We start from the raw sequence: 15,963 nt of genomic DNA, 5'->3' as shown, positions 1-15,963 counted from the left end.
CATCATGAAGCGCATGCCCACCCTGCATCAATCAATCAGATATTTCAGCTAGAAACTTGTTAAAAATCACTGTCATTGTCAGGTTTCATTCGAGAGTGTATCATATATATAACAAAGTAGAAAAGAATACAATCAATGTCATTTCTCTTTTCTTACGAGCTTTCACACGATATAGCCACATATGCAGAGAACAGATAGATAACTGACATTCAAAATCAGAAGTAAAATCACATATAGCATTCATCAGGCAACAAGAATCTTTCTGGGAAATTTATGATGGATGCAGAAATGACATTACTCCACTAGCAAGAACATTAGTCCTCTACAAGCACAGATGCTCCCGTCAATTACCAGCTCGAGACTACCAGATCAATAAACCAAGTCCCCATGCAAGCGCTACGGGAAAAGGAAACGTCAAAAGCATGTTTTTTTATGGCAGAAGCTGAAAGTCTAACCCTTGAACACAATTGAGCATGAACTTGTTTTTAAGTCAAATACAGAGCGACACATACAGTACATGCATAGCAAGACACAACACGACCGACATGACAAGGATCAGATAGGCTCATGATTTTTTATGATGGCAAAGTTTACCCCACTAAAGTACATGAAATAGATCAATCCAGTAGAGGTAGGGATGAAGTACAATTTCCCTCCATAAATAAATGGTGATGGGAGATGTGTGTACCTGTCTTCCGCTGATAGAAAACCATGACCCGATTATATATAATGTGATTTGTTTTTATATACTGTTTTGTTATTTAAGCTTGAACGTGCTTTTCAAAATATATATATTGGTTTTAAAAAATAAGATTTTAAAAAAATTATATATATTGGTTTTAAAAAATAAGATTTAAAAAAAATTATATTATTTTCAAATAAATTTTTAAAAAAAAAACAATATTTATTCTAATAAAAAATATTTTAAAAAACAACATTTATTCCGATGTTAAACACCACTTTAGTCCATACTAGTTGTAGATCAACTCTATAATTTGAGGCTGAAATATGCTTTTATGTCATGCTTGGGTAAAATAAAATGATTTTATTTTAATTAAATGATAAAAAATAACATGACAATAGATATATCATTTAAGAAATATCTCATGATAATATGAAAAAAAATATTTTTTTAAAATGGAACATATGACATGACTCATAAATACAAAATGATAAAATTTAAGTGAAAAAACAAAAAAAAAAAACCAACTTGGATTAACTCAGATTCATATAACAAATCTATAACTCGGATAATAGGAGCTAAGCCAACCCGAATTATCCCACTAAACTCGCTGTTAAAAGTCATAAGACTATAATAATATAATGAAAAATAAAATAAAAAGAATTACAAGGCCTATTTTTGAAAAATAAAAACATCAAATGATAAAAATTGAAGATAAAATAAATAAAAAGATAGTGTTAACCTCCATTAACTTTTCAAACTCATGATTAAAATCATTAGATCGAAAGCATTTTATTTTAAAAAACTATAGAGTCGAATTATTAATTAATTAAATGTTGAATAATAAAACTAAATTTAAGTGAAAAAACAAAAAAAAAAAACTAACTTGGATTAACTCAGGTTCATATAACAAATCTATAACTTGGATAATAGGAGTTAAGCCAACTCGAGTTATCCCACTAAATTCGCTGTTAAAAGTCATAAGACTATAATAATACGATGTTAAATAAAATAAAAGGAATTACAAGGCCTATTTTTGAAAAAAAAAACATCAAATGATAAAAACTAAAGATAAAATAAATAAAAAGATAGTGTTAACCTCCATTAACTTTTCAAACTCATGATTAAAATCATTAGATCGAAAGCATTTTATTTTAAAAAACTATAGAGTCGAATTATTAATTAATTAAATGTTGAATAATAAAATTAAAAAAATACTATATAAAAGGATTCGAAATAAAAATTAATAATTAGAAAAATAATGATCAAAATTAAAATTAAAATTAATTTTTTTTATTGAAAAACAAAAATCAAAAGAAAAATAAATTTAACACAATAATAAGAAAAAAAATGAAATGAACAATGATCAAAATTGATTAAAAAATTGATTTAAGAGGGAGATTAAAAGAAAAAAATTAATCAAAGAAAAAATACAATTTAAAAAACAAGGAATAATTTTGTTAAAAAAAATTATATATTGTAAATTGGAATTGAAAAATAAAAATAAATTAAAATTTTATAAAAAAAAGTCGATAACATAAATTATAAATCAGAATAAAAATGATCAAAGTTGACTTCTCAAGAAATATGAGGCAGCCTTTGAATTTTGATTGGCTATCATTATTTTTTATGAAAGAGAGAGAGAAAAAAGGTCATCACATTGCATTGTCATTCCACTGCCATCACGTATCGTTGTTTTGGAAGAAAGATCTCTACATGGTGTTTCCATCATCTTTGTAAAAGTTATTTTTTGGATTTTAGGAGGCGTCGAACGCACCCTTTAAGGAGCACAAGCGTCTCTTGCACACATCAATTTTTTTTTGTTTCTTAGCTATATTTTATATTTATTAAAATACTAAATTACTGATTAGCCAACCTAATAATAATAAAAAAACAATATAAAAGCATGAATAAGCTTCCAAACACCTATTTGCATTATTTTTTTGCTTTTAAGGGTATTTCCATCTTTTTAACATACTTTTAAAACGTGTAAAATACTTTTATCCCTTATTAATTTAATAATAAATAATATTTAATAGGAAATACTTCACCGCCCTCGATGACCACTTCAGTGATTTTTTTATGGGAGTAACAAAACCATCGTCACATTGCTCCAACAAACAATGCATAGGAATCTAGTTGAACAATGTTATTCCAAGGCTATTAAATTTTGTTAATTTCCCAGATAATTGTTATTTCAAAGTAGACGTGTTACTGTGATATCTTGATCATTTACATTTAATCTACGAGATTTTTTTTAACATTTACTAAAAAAAACAAGGTGAAACAATTATTATGTATTTTTTTTTGCAATAAATCAATCTTTCAATAATTTTAAAGCATAATAAAATAACCCGTTAATCTTTAAAATAAATATTTATTTATTTATTTGTATTTTAATTTTGTAAAAATACAATAAAATAACTAGACTATTGCTTATTTTAAAAAAAAAACAATAAAATAACTAGACTATTGCTTATTTTTTTAAAAAATTTGTGCTCACCGTCCTTTTTTGTTGTATTTTCACCATGTCGTTTTCTATTATAATTAAATTGATTGATGAACATCTTAGAAGTTTAATAAATATAAATATTAATTTAAAAAAGTTATTAATTTTTGTATTATACACGTCATAGCATAGGTCATAGTTATATCTTTCATGTAATATGTAAGGTGGCTTTTAGAAAAATATTTGAATTGTCTAGTGACTTTTCTATTTCAAGGTAAGCGCATGGTAAATAAATATTTTATCTGGTATTAATGAACTTTCTTTTTTCCTCGTTGTTTTCTTTTTTTTTTCTTTACTTCCATGCCTAACTCGTTAAATTTTCAAAGCATTCTTTTAATATTTTTTTTTTAATTTTAAATTTCATTATTGTTTTTTTTATTTAATTTAAAATAATTTATAAATTTATATATTTTTTAAAAATTTCCATCATCCTTTAATTTTCATAGATCAAATTTGGTTATTGTTATTCTAATTGTTATTTTTTAATTTTATTTTTTTAATTTCATTATTTTTAAATATTTTTTATATCATATTTGATTATTATTTTTATTATTATTTATTTTAATAATTTTTTTTAATTTCATTTTTTAATATTAAATTATCTAAAAAGTGAGTTTTTTTATAAAGTTGAAGTCTACAACTTTACATGTGGTGACTCGGATTTACAACAATACTTTATTATTTGGATGGCTATTAACTCACAAAACCAGAAAAGATACAGTTACAAGATCCGACCAAGTTAACCAATAAAAGGCCCAAATTACATGTAAAGAGTTTACTTGAATTAACCTAATACTTGACTCTTTTTATGAAAAAAACTCAAAACATAACCATCTAGATAATAAAACTAGTTTTTCAACTGATCTCATCTTTGTCGGGTTTCAGGTCATCGGTTTGACGTGCTGGGACGAGATGGTCTTATGACCAAGGAAAAAGGGCAAAGGGAAGGAAACTCCGGCTGAACCGGACAGCTTTCCTATGCAGCTCTTCCCGGTTTAAAAATTAAAGCATTTTTTTTTAGGGAGAACAAGAGGTTTAAAAAATAGCTTAATTTGCCCGCCACTGCTAAAATCCTATCTTTCTCATAAAACCCTACTACAGAACAGTAAAATTACTCTCTGGCCTCTGCTCCCCTTCTTCCAGAAAAAACTCTCCGCTCCCAAATTCAAATTTCGCGAAAGAAAGACAACAAATCAAATTAATTTAGGATTTCAATTTTTCCACACCTCTCCCCTAAAACCCTATAGATTTCAAGGACCGCCCTCCCACTCTCGATCCTAGGGTTTCTCTCTCTCTTTCGTTTTCCGAGAAGACGACATGTCGTGGGAGGAAGAAGTTGTGATCCGCGATGTCACCAACGCCGGTATCGTCGTAAGTGACCGTATTGGTAGAGAGGTTGCAGCTCAGATCGATCTCGAAGAAGCTCTAGAAGCTTCTAGATATGCGAGCCATCCTTATTCCACTCATCCTCGCGAGGCACGTTTCGCTTCTCATTCTAAATTTCTTAGCCTTAGCAATGTGTTCCCCCCCCCTCTCTCTCTCTTTTTCCGGTTTATTTGCCTGGGTTAGTAAAATCTCACTGATTGAGTGGGAATAATTGAAAATTAAGTTTATATTTTATCACTTTTTAACAATAATTATAATAATTTTGCTTGCTTCCGTTGGATTCCATTGCAGTGGCCACCTTTAATTGAGGTGGAGGATACTCAGGAGTTGCCTCCCGTGCTCGTTGAAAGATATAATGCAGCTGGCGGAGAAGCGACTGCTTTGTGTGGAATATTTCCTGAGGTACGGAGGGCTTGGGCATCGGTGGATAATTCTTTGTTTCTATGGCGTTTCGACAAGTGGTAAGTTCTTCTTTTAATTCTCTAAAATGTATTCCTTCATATTAGTTTTCAATTAGAGAATGAAAACTTGAATTTCCTTGTTATTATGCATGGAGCTCTCGAGCTTACGTGAGTTAAGATCACGTCTGTGCACATGGTTTTGAGAAAACCCTTATCACGTACTAAGCTGGTCATAGATGAAACTGCATTGATGCTCATATTCACTTTGCGACGTTGTTTAAGCTCTTATGGCATGCTGCAGTGCTGCCTTCATTTTGGAAAGATTTCTGTGTTTTAGATATGAATTTTGTGCATCTCAATTTTTTCTTTTTGAGAATGCCTTTTGCTCTGTTTATTCCGGATTGAGGTAAATTCACTAGAGTTGTTGATGGGTTGCTCATAACAGTTGTCATTAAGGGCTGAAATAACACAAAGATGCTACTTGATGGTGCTTATCTTGCTTGTGCGGGTCTTTATCGGCACACTCCCTTTCCCCATCTTTATTGCAATTTCTAATGTCATTTACCTCTTGGTGATCTCCTGAAACTTATTGCTCTTGTCCTCTGTCTTATAAAAGCAATCCTCTCTATGGAAGAAAAGGTGAACAAAAATACTTGATATTGCAGAGCATCATCAAATATTTCCCAATCTGGTTCCATTGTTTATAACAGTTAGAGATATTAGTGGGCACTATCTCAGAGGAAAAAAATTCAATAAAAGAAACGCGATCTGTTGTTAATATCAAAGCTGGATCTTTTCAATTCCTTCACCACTGCTTGTTGTTATTAGTTGTTTCCATTCTCATTTCTCCAATGGTTGCTGTTTTGTCTCTGATGTTCTCCTTTTGTATTAGGGATGGTCAATGTCCTGAATACAGCGAGGAACAAGCCATCTGTGCTGTTGGCCTTGCCAAATCTAAGCCTGGTGTTTTTGTTGAAGCTATCCAGTATCTTTTGGTTTTATCTACACCAGTGGAGGTAGTACCTCAACATTTTTTCTATAATGTTCTGCAAAGTTATTTGTTTCAAATGTACCTTTCAGGTTAAAAATCTAGTTATATCTGTTTTGATATTGAGTATTGACAATTTATTGACTTTTCTGTAATGCCATTAGTTTTTGGTTGTTATGTTATACTACCTCTGTGTGTGCGGTTACTGAATTATATTCATGATTTAAAGATCCCTATTGTTAATTGAAATTCAACGTCATACCCAGATCTACTGTTGGTTGTAATTTTCAATTCTATTTTTTTCATCAAATAAATTCAGAGCAAGTATAAGGGAACTTTGGCACGGTGCATTTGATCTCAAGGCATGAGTTCTTTGAGTCATTTGTGCTGCGTAAGGTTGATGGTTTGCATAGTAATTATTGTGAAACTTCCACAATGTGATGCTATGATGGCTTTATGATCTCAAGAGTGAATGCAATGCTTGAATCTTAACTTGTCCCATGTGTTTATCTCCATATTGTTCTTTTCTTCTATTCTTTTGCTGGGAGATTGTGCTGATTTTTAATTTTTTTACCTTTTTATGAAAGAATATTTGTTGGTGAAGATCTGCTATCTCTTACATGAACGGATCTTGAAAACTCTTTTCATCTTTCTCTCCTTTGAAAAACTTGTTGACGGACCTGTTGACTCAAAATTTCTATCCTATAACAAACGAAATTCTTAAACTCTACTTGGATGGTCTGGGACCTGGCATTATATACTCATCCTGTGATGGTGTGTGACAACTGACCCTGTCCTTAGGTCTAGGACAGGCAGTGGTGATAGGCTTAGCTATTTGGCTGATTCAGGTTGACGGGTCTCACCTTGGGGGTTCTTAACAAAACAGGTTTAGGTGCTCCAAGTTGACATGAAGAGACTAAACAGTAAAGGGAAAACAAGAAAGAGAAGTATAAAAGAAAAGTATTCTTGAACTGTATGTCCATGGATGATTCTGCATGTGCCTTCTCTTTAGTTGTTGCAGTTAATTTATTGACAGTATTATTAATCTTTAACAGCCTGTTCTTCTCAGTTGGTTCTTGTAGGAGTATGCTGTTCCGGGTCAGGTGATGGTGCGGATCCATATGCTGAGGTTTCCTTACAGCCTCTGCCAGAGTATACAGTACCATCTGATGGAGTTACCATGACCTGTATCGTGTGTACTGATAGGGGTCGCATCTTCCTTTCTGGGCGTGATGGACACATTTATGAGTTGCATTACACTACTGGTTCGGGATGGCACAAGCGATGTCGTAAAGTTTGTCTGACAGCTGGATTGGGTAGTGTTATTTCAAGGCATGTTTTTTTATTCAGAGCTTTCCATTTATGTCATGTTGATGAGTTCGACTTCTCTATGTTTGTATGGGAATTAAGCTCAATCTAAAGTGACTTTTGATATGTTTCTACTTTTAAAATGATTACTTTGGTTTTATTATTCTTGCTAAGTCCACTTTCATTTAACCATATATTTATGGGCTAGTTGAGTTAATTGACAGCTAAAATCTTGCTCTTATCTACCACATCATAAATTAAGTTCACCTCATATGTTTCCAGGTGGGTTGTACCAAATGTGTTCAAGTTTGGAGCTGTTGATCCTATTGTTGAAATGGTTGTTGACAATGAAAGACAGATTTTGTATGCACGGACAGAAGAGATGAAACTTCAGGTTTATCTTCTGGAATCAAATGGAGACGGTCCGCTGAAGAAAGTGGCAGAAGAAAGAAATTTGTTCAGTCAAAGAGATGCACATTATGGAGGTAGACCATCAGCAGGCCCAAGAGTCCCAAGTAGATCAGCAAAGCCAACTATAGCTTGCATCTCTCCTTTATCCACACTGGAATCCAAGTGGTTGCACCTTGTTGCTGTTTTATCAGATGGCAGAAGGATGTACATTTCTACTTCCCCATCTAGTGGCAATAATGGAGCTGTTGGAGGTTTGGGTGGATTCAGTACCAACCATCAGAAGCCGAACTGTTTAAAAGTTGTAACAACTAGGCCTTCTCCTCCTTTAGGGGTCAGTGGTGGACTTGCCTTTGGAGCCATTTCTCTTGCCAATAGAACTCCAAATGAGGATCTCACACTAAAAGTTGAAACAGCATCCTACTCCGCTGGAACTCTTGTCCTCTCTGATTCATCACCACCAACCACATCTTCTCTTGTCATTGTGAGCAAGGATTCAAGCTCACAGACATCTGTTTCAGGTAGCTTAGGTACGAGTTCAAGGGGTTCACGGGCTTTACGGGAAACCGTATCTTCGGTACCTGTTGAAGGACGAATGCTTTTTGTTGCAGATGTTTTACCGTTACCAGAAACAGCTGTGATGTTGCAGTCACTATATTCAGAACTTGATTTTTTTGGATTCCAAAGCACATGTGAGCCCTGTGAAAAAGCATCTATAAAACTTTGGGCTAGAGGTGATCTTGCAATGCAACATATTCTTCCAAGGCGAAGAGTCATCATTTTCAGCACCATGGGAATGATTGAAGTGGTTTTCAACAGGCCCGTAGACATTCTGCGAAGGTTGTTTGAGTCCAACTCCCCTAGATCAATCTTGGAGGATTTCTTTAATCGTTTTGGATCTGGTGAGGCAGCTGCAATGTGTTTAATGCTAGCTGCAAGGATAGTGCATTCTGAAAATCTTATAAGCAATCAAGTTGCTGAGAAGGCAGCTGAAACATATGAGGATCCAAGAGTTGTTGGAATGCCACAACTTGAAGGCAGCAATGTACTGTCAAACACTAGAACAGCAACAGGAGGTTTTAGCATGGGACAGGTTGTTCAGGAGGCTGAGCCTGTGTTTTCGGGTGCTCATGAAGGGCTCTGCTTGTGCTCTTCAAGGTTGCTTTTACCTGTCTGGGAACTCCCTGTGTTCGTCTCAAAAGGTGATGTAGGTCCATCTGATGCTTCATTTGAAAATGGAGTGGTTGTATGTAGACTCTCAGTTGGGGCTATGCAAATCCTAGAAAACAAGGTTCGTTCTTTAGAGAAGTTCCTTAAGTCCAGAAGGAACCAGAGAAGGGGGCTTTATGGTTGTGTAGCAGGTTTGGGAGACTTGACTGGTTCTATATTGTATGGAGCTGGTTCAGATTCAGGTATTGGTGACAGAAGTATGGTGAGAAACTTATTTGGCACATATCCACAAAGTGTAGAGGCAAATGGTGGTGGAGCAACTAATAAACGTCAGCGACTACCATATAGCCCTGCAGAATTGGCTGCCATGGAGGTAGGTGCTCGATGAGTTTAAGATATGGTTATTATTATTTTTTGTTTTTTTCAATTTAACAACCTGCTGCAATACAGGTCAGGGCAATGGAGTGCATCAGGCAATTGCTTCTTAGATCCGGGGAAGCTCTGTTTCTGCTACAGCTCCTTTCTCAACATCATACAACACGCGTGGTTCAGGGGCTTGATGCTAGTATACGACAAAGTCTGGTTCAATTGACATTCCATCAACTGGTTTGTTCCGAGGAGGGTGATCGCCTGGCTACAATGCTGATTGCTGTCTTAATGGAGGTAAAACAAGCTATGCAAACCTCTAGAAAATATCTCTTAAAATTCTTCTTTTGTTTGCTTTTAAGATCACATGTAATATTGGTAGCCTGCATTCTGAATCATTATCCTGAATTTCATTGTTCCAGTACTATACTGGTCCTGATGGCAGGGGAACAGTAGATGATATTAGTGGGAAATTACGGGAGGGTTGTCCAAGCTACTTCAAGGAGTCTGATTACAAGTTTTTCTTAGCTGTTGAATGTCTCGAAAGAGCTGCTGCAACTCCAGATCCTGTAGAGAAGGAGAATATTGCTAGAGAAGCCTTCAATTTCTTGAGCAAAGTTCCGGAATCTGCAGATTTAAGAACTGTTTGCAAACGGTTTGAGGATTTAAGGTGAGTCTATTGATTAAGGCAAAGCCAGGTACCAGTGTTGTTAATTTGTCTATGTTCACTTAGAGTACTGTATCTTAAACCTAAAGGGAGATGGGCACGCAGGTTTTATGAAGCTGTGGTTCGCTTACCTCTGCAAAAAGCACAGGCTCTTGACCCTGCAGGTGATGCTTTCAATGAGCAACTTGATGCAGCTACTAGAGAATATGCACTTGCTCAGCGTGAACAATGCTATGAGATAATTACCAGTGCTTTGCGTTCTCTGAAAGGCGAGGCCTCACAAAAGGAATTTGGATCGCCAGTCAGACCGGCTTCAACTCGACCTGCACTTGATCAGGCTTCTCGGAAGAAATATGTATGCCAGATTGTTCAGCTTGCTGTCCAATCTCCTGACAGAGTATTTCATGAGTACCTATACGCGACTATGATTGATTTGGGCCTGGAAAATGAGCTGCTGGAGTATGGAGGTCCAGATTTAGTACCATTTTTGCAAAGAGGTGGCCGGGAACCTTTACGAAAGGTATTCTTTCACGTGACTGTTCAGGGGTCCCTTAAATATGGTGCCTTTTGATTTAAGTCCTTTCTGTTTTACTTTTCTTCATTTTTTTTTTAGTTTGTGCCATGTAATTCATCATTAATTGCTAATCTCTCAAGTTTTAAAGATTTTGTTTTTTTCTGCTTATATGGATGGAAATTGGTTAAGACAAAGAAAGTGGTCCCAATTGAAGGATTTAATTATTTGAGCTGTTGCTTCAATTTGGCTTCTACTTGAGGGTTCTGTGTGATTTTACCTTTTTTTCTCTGTTCTGCTATTTGATGTTCCCCTTCCGAAGTGGTTCTGTACAATTTATTTAAGCTCACCCTTTTGGGTCTTCTTAGAGGAATAAATCTTTTGAGATTGTATATGTATCTGCAACATATTTATAACTATTGACCAAGTTTCTGTCAAATGGATTGTGGGTAATGTCATCCAACATTATTGTTTTTGTCTCATAGGTTCATGCTGTTTCTGCCATAACACCTGCATCTTCTCCAATTGGTCATTCAGGAGCACCAATTGCTTCTAATCAAGCAAAATGTTTTGATCTGTTGGCATGGTATTATGTCCTGAAGAGACAACACATACTTGCTGCTCACGTGTTGTTAAGGCTGGCTGAAAGACGCTCAACTGATGCTGGAGATGTTCCTAGTCTTGAACAAAGGTTGGCATTTCTCGCTTTCTCTGTCTCTATCAATTGCCACTTTCTGCAGCGTTGTAAAGCTTGTGTTTTTTGAACTGGGATGCTCATTTTTCTGTTACTTTGTTGGATGATGGCACTAGTCTAATCTACCCTTAACCAACAAATCACCAAATATGGTTGCTTAATCACATAAAACCAAGGAATATGCCATCCTTTGCAGATTTAGTACTGCAAAAAAAAATATTACCTATTGTCCTTGCTCCTGAACTTTTATATACTCAAATCAATCAGTTCAGCTTCTTTTGTGACGATGCTTAACCTTTCTAGGATGTTCTTATTAATGCATTATATTTACATTTGTAAACTAGTTTGGATATTATGTGGTATTTCTGAGGGTTAAACGTGGCCTAAAGGCTTTTTTTCTTTCTAGTTTAGTAATTTCAATACAAAATTTAGCAGTTGTTGAAAGTAAACAAACTGCCCATTAGTTCATTTTGAAAAATTCAAAATTTCCCTCGCTGCTCCCCTTTTAACAGTTGATGTTTAATGACTTTTTTTTTTCCGTCAATCTCAGGCGCCAATACCTAAGTAATGCGGTTCTGCAGGCCAAGAATGCTAGTGACAGTGGTGTTGTGGTAGGTTCTACAAGGGGTGCTATGGACACTGGATTGCTAGATTTGCTTGAGGGGAAGCTTGCAGTTCTTCGGTTTCAAATAAAAATAAAAGATGAACTGGAGGCTATAGCGTCCAGGCTACAATCTTCATCTGACATGTCTGAGGCTGTCCAAAATGGATCAACTCATGATAGCAATGCTGAAGCAGAGCAGGCAAAAATTGCAAGGGAAAAGGCAAAAGAGTTATCATTGGATTTAAAGAGCATAACTCAGCTATATAATGAATATGCAGTTCCTTTTGAACTTTGGGAGGTAAATCTCTTTCTTCCTAATCCTCAGAGGACAAACCAATTGAAATGTTATACATGCCAGTGAGGCTATTTCATGTGGTTTTATAATCTTTCATGCCTTGGTCTGTTCGGTTATCAGATTTAGTTACTTGACCTCGATAGAGAATGAGGACCTTTGAGATGAATATGGATTGGTATTAGGTGTGAGACAATAGAATTTTTATTGTTCTATGTGTTGATATAATTGTACATCTCTACTAGAATACTTCCATCTTGGATGTTATAGGGATTAGCTAGTTGTGAACATAATGACATGCCTACATGTTCATGGCACTGTAGTTCTTAGAAATGAAATAAGCATTCTACTTTTCTTTGTATCGGTAATATATGCTTCTAATTTTCAAAGAATAGTTTGATGAACAAGATTCAGCTATCGCCTTTCATTGATCTCATAGTCTTAATATATGCTTCTAATTTTCAATTTTTAATGGAAGTCCTTGCTTTCCTTATCTTCTTTTAGACATGTCTGGAGATGCTTTACTTTGCAAATTATTCTGGTGATGCTGATAGTAGCATTGTAAGAGAAACCTGGGCTAGACTAATTGATCAAGCTCTTTCAAGGGGTGGTGTTGTGGAAGCTTGTTCGGTTCTGAAGAGGGTTGGTTCCTACATGTATCCTGGAGATGGAGCTCTTCTACCTTTAGACACCTTATGTCTTCACCTGGAGAAGGCTGCACTGGTACAATCACATTTCAATAATATTTATGTGCTTTGCCATTTATGTACTTTATACTAAAAACTTTGAAGTTATTGTGCAAACAGCTCATCTCTTGCATTAAAAGCAAGTGCTTGTTTCTTTTCTTTTTTATTTGTTGCATCCCAAAAAAGTTGTTTCCTTGGTGTGTGTGTGTGTATTTGGTTTTGTTTTATTGACAATTATTTTCATTATGCAGGAGAGACTGGAATCAGGGGTGGAAACTGTTGGAGATGAAGACATAGCAAGAGCTCTTCTTGCTGCTTGCAAGGGTGCGATTGAACCTGTGTTGAACACTTATGATCAGTTATTATCAAATGGAGCTATTTTGCCGTCTCCTAACCTTAGGCTACGCCTTCTGCGATCAGTGCTTGTGGTAATCCGTGAATGGGCGATGTCTGTTTTTGCACAGAGGATGGGTACAAGTGCAGCTGGTGCTTCATTAATATTAGGCGGATCATTCTCAGTGGAACAAACTGCAGTCATCAACCAAGGGATTCGTGATAAGATCACAAGTGCAGCAAACAGGTCAGCTTGTCCTCTCAGCTACTTGCTGCCTTTATGTTAGATGTTAAACTATACTGTTTCTTGGTCTGAGAAAAAAGGGTTAAGATTACCATCTGATGCTTCCTGTTTCGAAAAGGAAAATAATAGCTTTATTTCTTCTCATTCCTAAGTTAGAATTTCCCTGAAAACTAAATGCATTCAAAAGGGCTGTGAGAGTAAGGGTAGTACTCAGGATTAGAAAAATTGTGCTTTCATGAGTTACCTGGCTCTTATGGCGCACTGCTTACAAGTGATTTGGTTGGGATTGATTTTAAAGGATTATAATGTTTTAAGACTCAAACAGCTAGTGGACGGACTTCCCATTATCTGTTAGCATTGTTACCTTTGGATATGGTTACTGGGTTCCTCAAACATCCAGGTCTAATCCACTGATATAAGATGTGGTTATTTGATCAACGAACCTGAGCACCTCTAAGAGTTTCCTAGCACCTCAAAATCTCTCTATAAACTCCTTGAACTTTCAGCGGCTCATTTTAATTTCCTGGGGCAATAGAGTATTATTTTTATACGCATGGCAGGAATAGAAGAGATAACATAAGTTGGCCATACTATGATGAACTCTTATGACATTCCTGAACTTAATATTGGAACTCGTGATCATTTGATCTTTTAGGCCCCGGTACCATGTCAAAGAATTATTTCAACTTAAAAGCTTAAACTATTAGGCGAGGCATCAAGAATGTTTTTATATCACTGCCTCTATACCCTTGAACCAATCTTAAGATGTTGTATACTGTTTTTATCTTTTATCTCCTTTATTTTCGTTCTTTGAACTGAATTGAAAGAATGAAGTCATCTGTTAGAGTCTTGTGTTAAGAGTAATAGTATAATTTAATATGGGGTTGTCCTTTTATTCTGAGCGTTCTGTTCTCGTGGAACTTGGGATGAGCAGGTACATGACAGAGGTGAGGAGGTTGCCCCTTCCCCAAGGCAGGACCGAAGCTGTTTACCAAGGATTTCGAGAACTTGAAGAGTCCCTGATAAGTCCTTTTTCTTTTGACAGATTTTGATTCTTTATCGTTCCATATTTGGTGTTGTATGGAAAGGTTTATTGTTTTTAAGTTAGTTTGCAAATAAAAATTTAATAGATGAGGTAGTTGAAAGTCTCCAATCAACTTTATGCTTTGACCTTTATTTATATTGTTTAAATGTAACATTGAGCCCAGTTCACATAAAAAGCAAGGATCGAATTTGAAGGCTGATGATGCCAAGAAGCATATCAACAAGTGCTTCGAAGATGATGTCAAGAGTGTATTTCTCTTAACAAAGAAAGAAGAGAGAATTTCTTAGTAAAACTATTGAGATGAACCCGTTATTTCTTCAATGCCTTTACTTCTCAGATTTTAGGAATAGCCTCTCTGTAACTGCTAACTGTCAACGAACTATAACTGTTACCATTCAGTCACGTGTCAATCATTGATAAGAAAAAGAAAGATCCAAGACTTGTTCTACTAAAACTAAGCTACTAATTCCTAGTCAACACCTCAACAGATAATTTGGTAATTTTTTATGCTTTCATCTCTTCGTTATAAAACCACATCTGATAGAGCCTCACCGGAAAGAATCAGTGTTGCACTTTCAATATAATATCGAAGGAGTGCCAACCTCTTGTAAACCCAAGACACAAGAATTCATGTTGCTCTCGTTCACCTAGTCCTTCCTATTCACTCCTAAGGTAAAGCGTGAGAGTGCTCTGTTGTGCCATGTGGATTGGTACTCGTTTATGTAGCATAAAGCTGTTTCGGTCTGTGCATGGAGCTGCTAATCTTTGCCAGGAGAAGCCAAAAGAATGCACAGATGATGATTTGTTACTATCTGGGTCGGTACGAAACCGTGATGCTAGTTTAGCTTGAACCCAGCTTGACAAGCAAATCAGAATCCAGAGCCCTCGTCCGGTGGACTTAGTGGCGGGGCATCGCAATGGGACGGAGGTGGTTAGGTTTTCCCAACTGAGAAAAGGTAAATCGCATTGGTGAGACAAAACCAAGCATTTGGTAATGTGGTGGCCACTGCTTTCTATGACACACATTGTGGAGCAGCGACACAAGAATTGTGTTGCAGTTTTGCGACTGGTTTTGCAGTTTGCACACTGTTAAAAAAAAAAAAACCCGAAAGCTTGTATGGAGAAGTATTTCGTTTTGGTTTTTCTGGAAATGGATTTTTTTATTATTATTGCTCGGCAAAAATTAAATTGTCCTGCTTCTCCGGGGCAAAAATTATATTTTTTTGTATTTTTATATTTTTTTGATATACTAATATTAAAAATAATATATTATTTTAATACATTGCTAAATAAAAATAATTAAAAAAAACCGTATCACATTAACAAATAAACTATAAGAAGGAAGAATTTTATAAGCACAGTTGTAATACACCTTTTCCGCATCATCTCTTTTCGTTGCAACAAAGGGAACAAAAACAAATTCCAAATGATTACATTGAGACGGTAGGAGGGTTAGTTTGGTCGCTGGGTGGGTTTACCTCCCATGTTGTTATTATTATTTATAGTTCAAATATTATGAAAGAATGAAAAAAATATTTTTTTTATAAACATATTAATATGAGTATGGATGATCTTCTTAAGATTTAATTGGGATGTAGTTTATTTTTAATATGTGAAAGTTAAGTCAGGAACATCCCCATCACTAAATTAAAAAAAAAAAAAAAAAACT

General features: G+C 35.2%; 1 protein-coding gene across 1 annotated transcript; it reads left to right on the top strand.

The window, feature by feature from the left end:
- Positions 1-4,234: 4,234 nt before the first annotated feature.
- Positions 4,235-14,508, top strand: NUP155 (nucleoporin 155). Its single transcript, XM_011025799.1, has 13 exons — positions 4,235-4,667; positions 4,869-5,038; positions 5,871-5,994; positions 7,036-7,298; positions 7,557-9,225; positions 9,303-9,515; positions 9,641-9,888; positions 9,991-10,405; positions 10,882-11,087; positions 11,641-11,992; positions 12,491-12,709; positions 12,924-13,252; positions 14,184-14,508. Exons 1-13 carry the CDS (start codon positions 4,509-4,511, stop codon positions 14,299-14,301), a joined length of 4,485 nt encoding a protein of 1,494 aa, XP_011024101.1. The 5' UTR covers positions 4,235-4,508; the 3' UTR covers positions 14,302-14,508.
- The last annotated feature ends 1,455 nt before the right edge of the window (positions 14,509-15,963 follow it).

The sequence above is a fragment of the Populus euphratica genome, unplaced genomic scaffold (assembly GCF_000495115.2).
Source record: "Populus euphratica unplaced genomic scaffold, PopEup_1.0 scaffold1.1, whole genome shotgun sequence".
NCBI lineage: Eukaryota > Viridiplantae > Streptophyta > Magnoliopsida > Malpighiales > Salicaceae > Populus > Populus euphratica.
The sequence above is the reverse complement of the archived record's forward strand: the minus strand, read 5'-3'. Positions and strand labels throughout refer to the sequence as shown.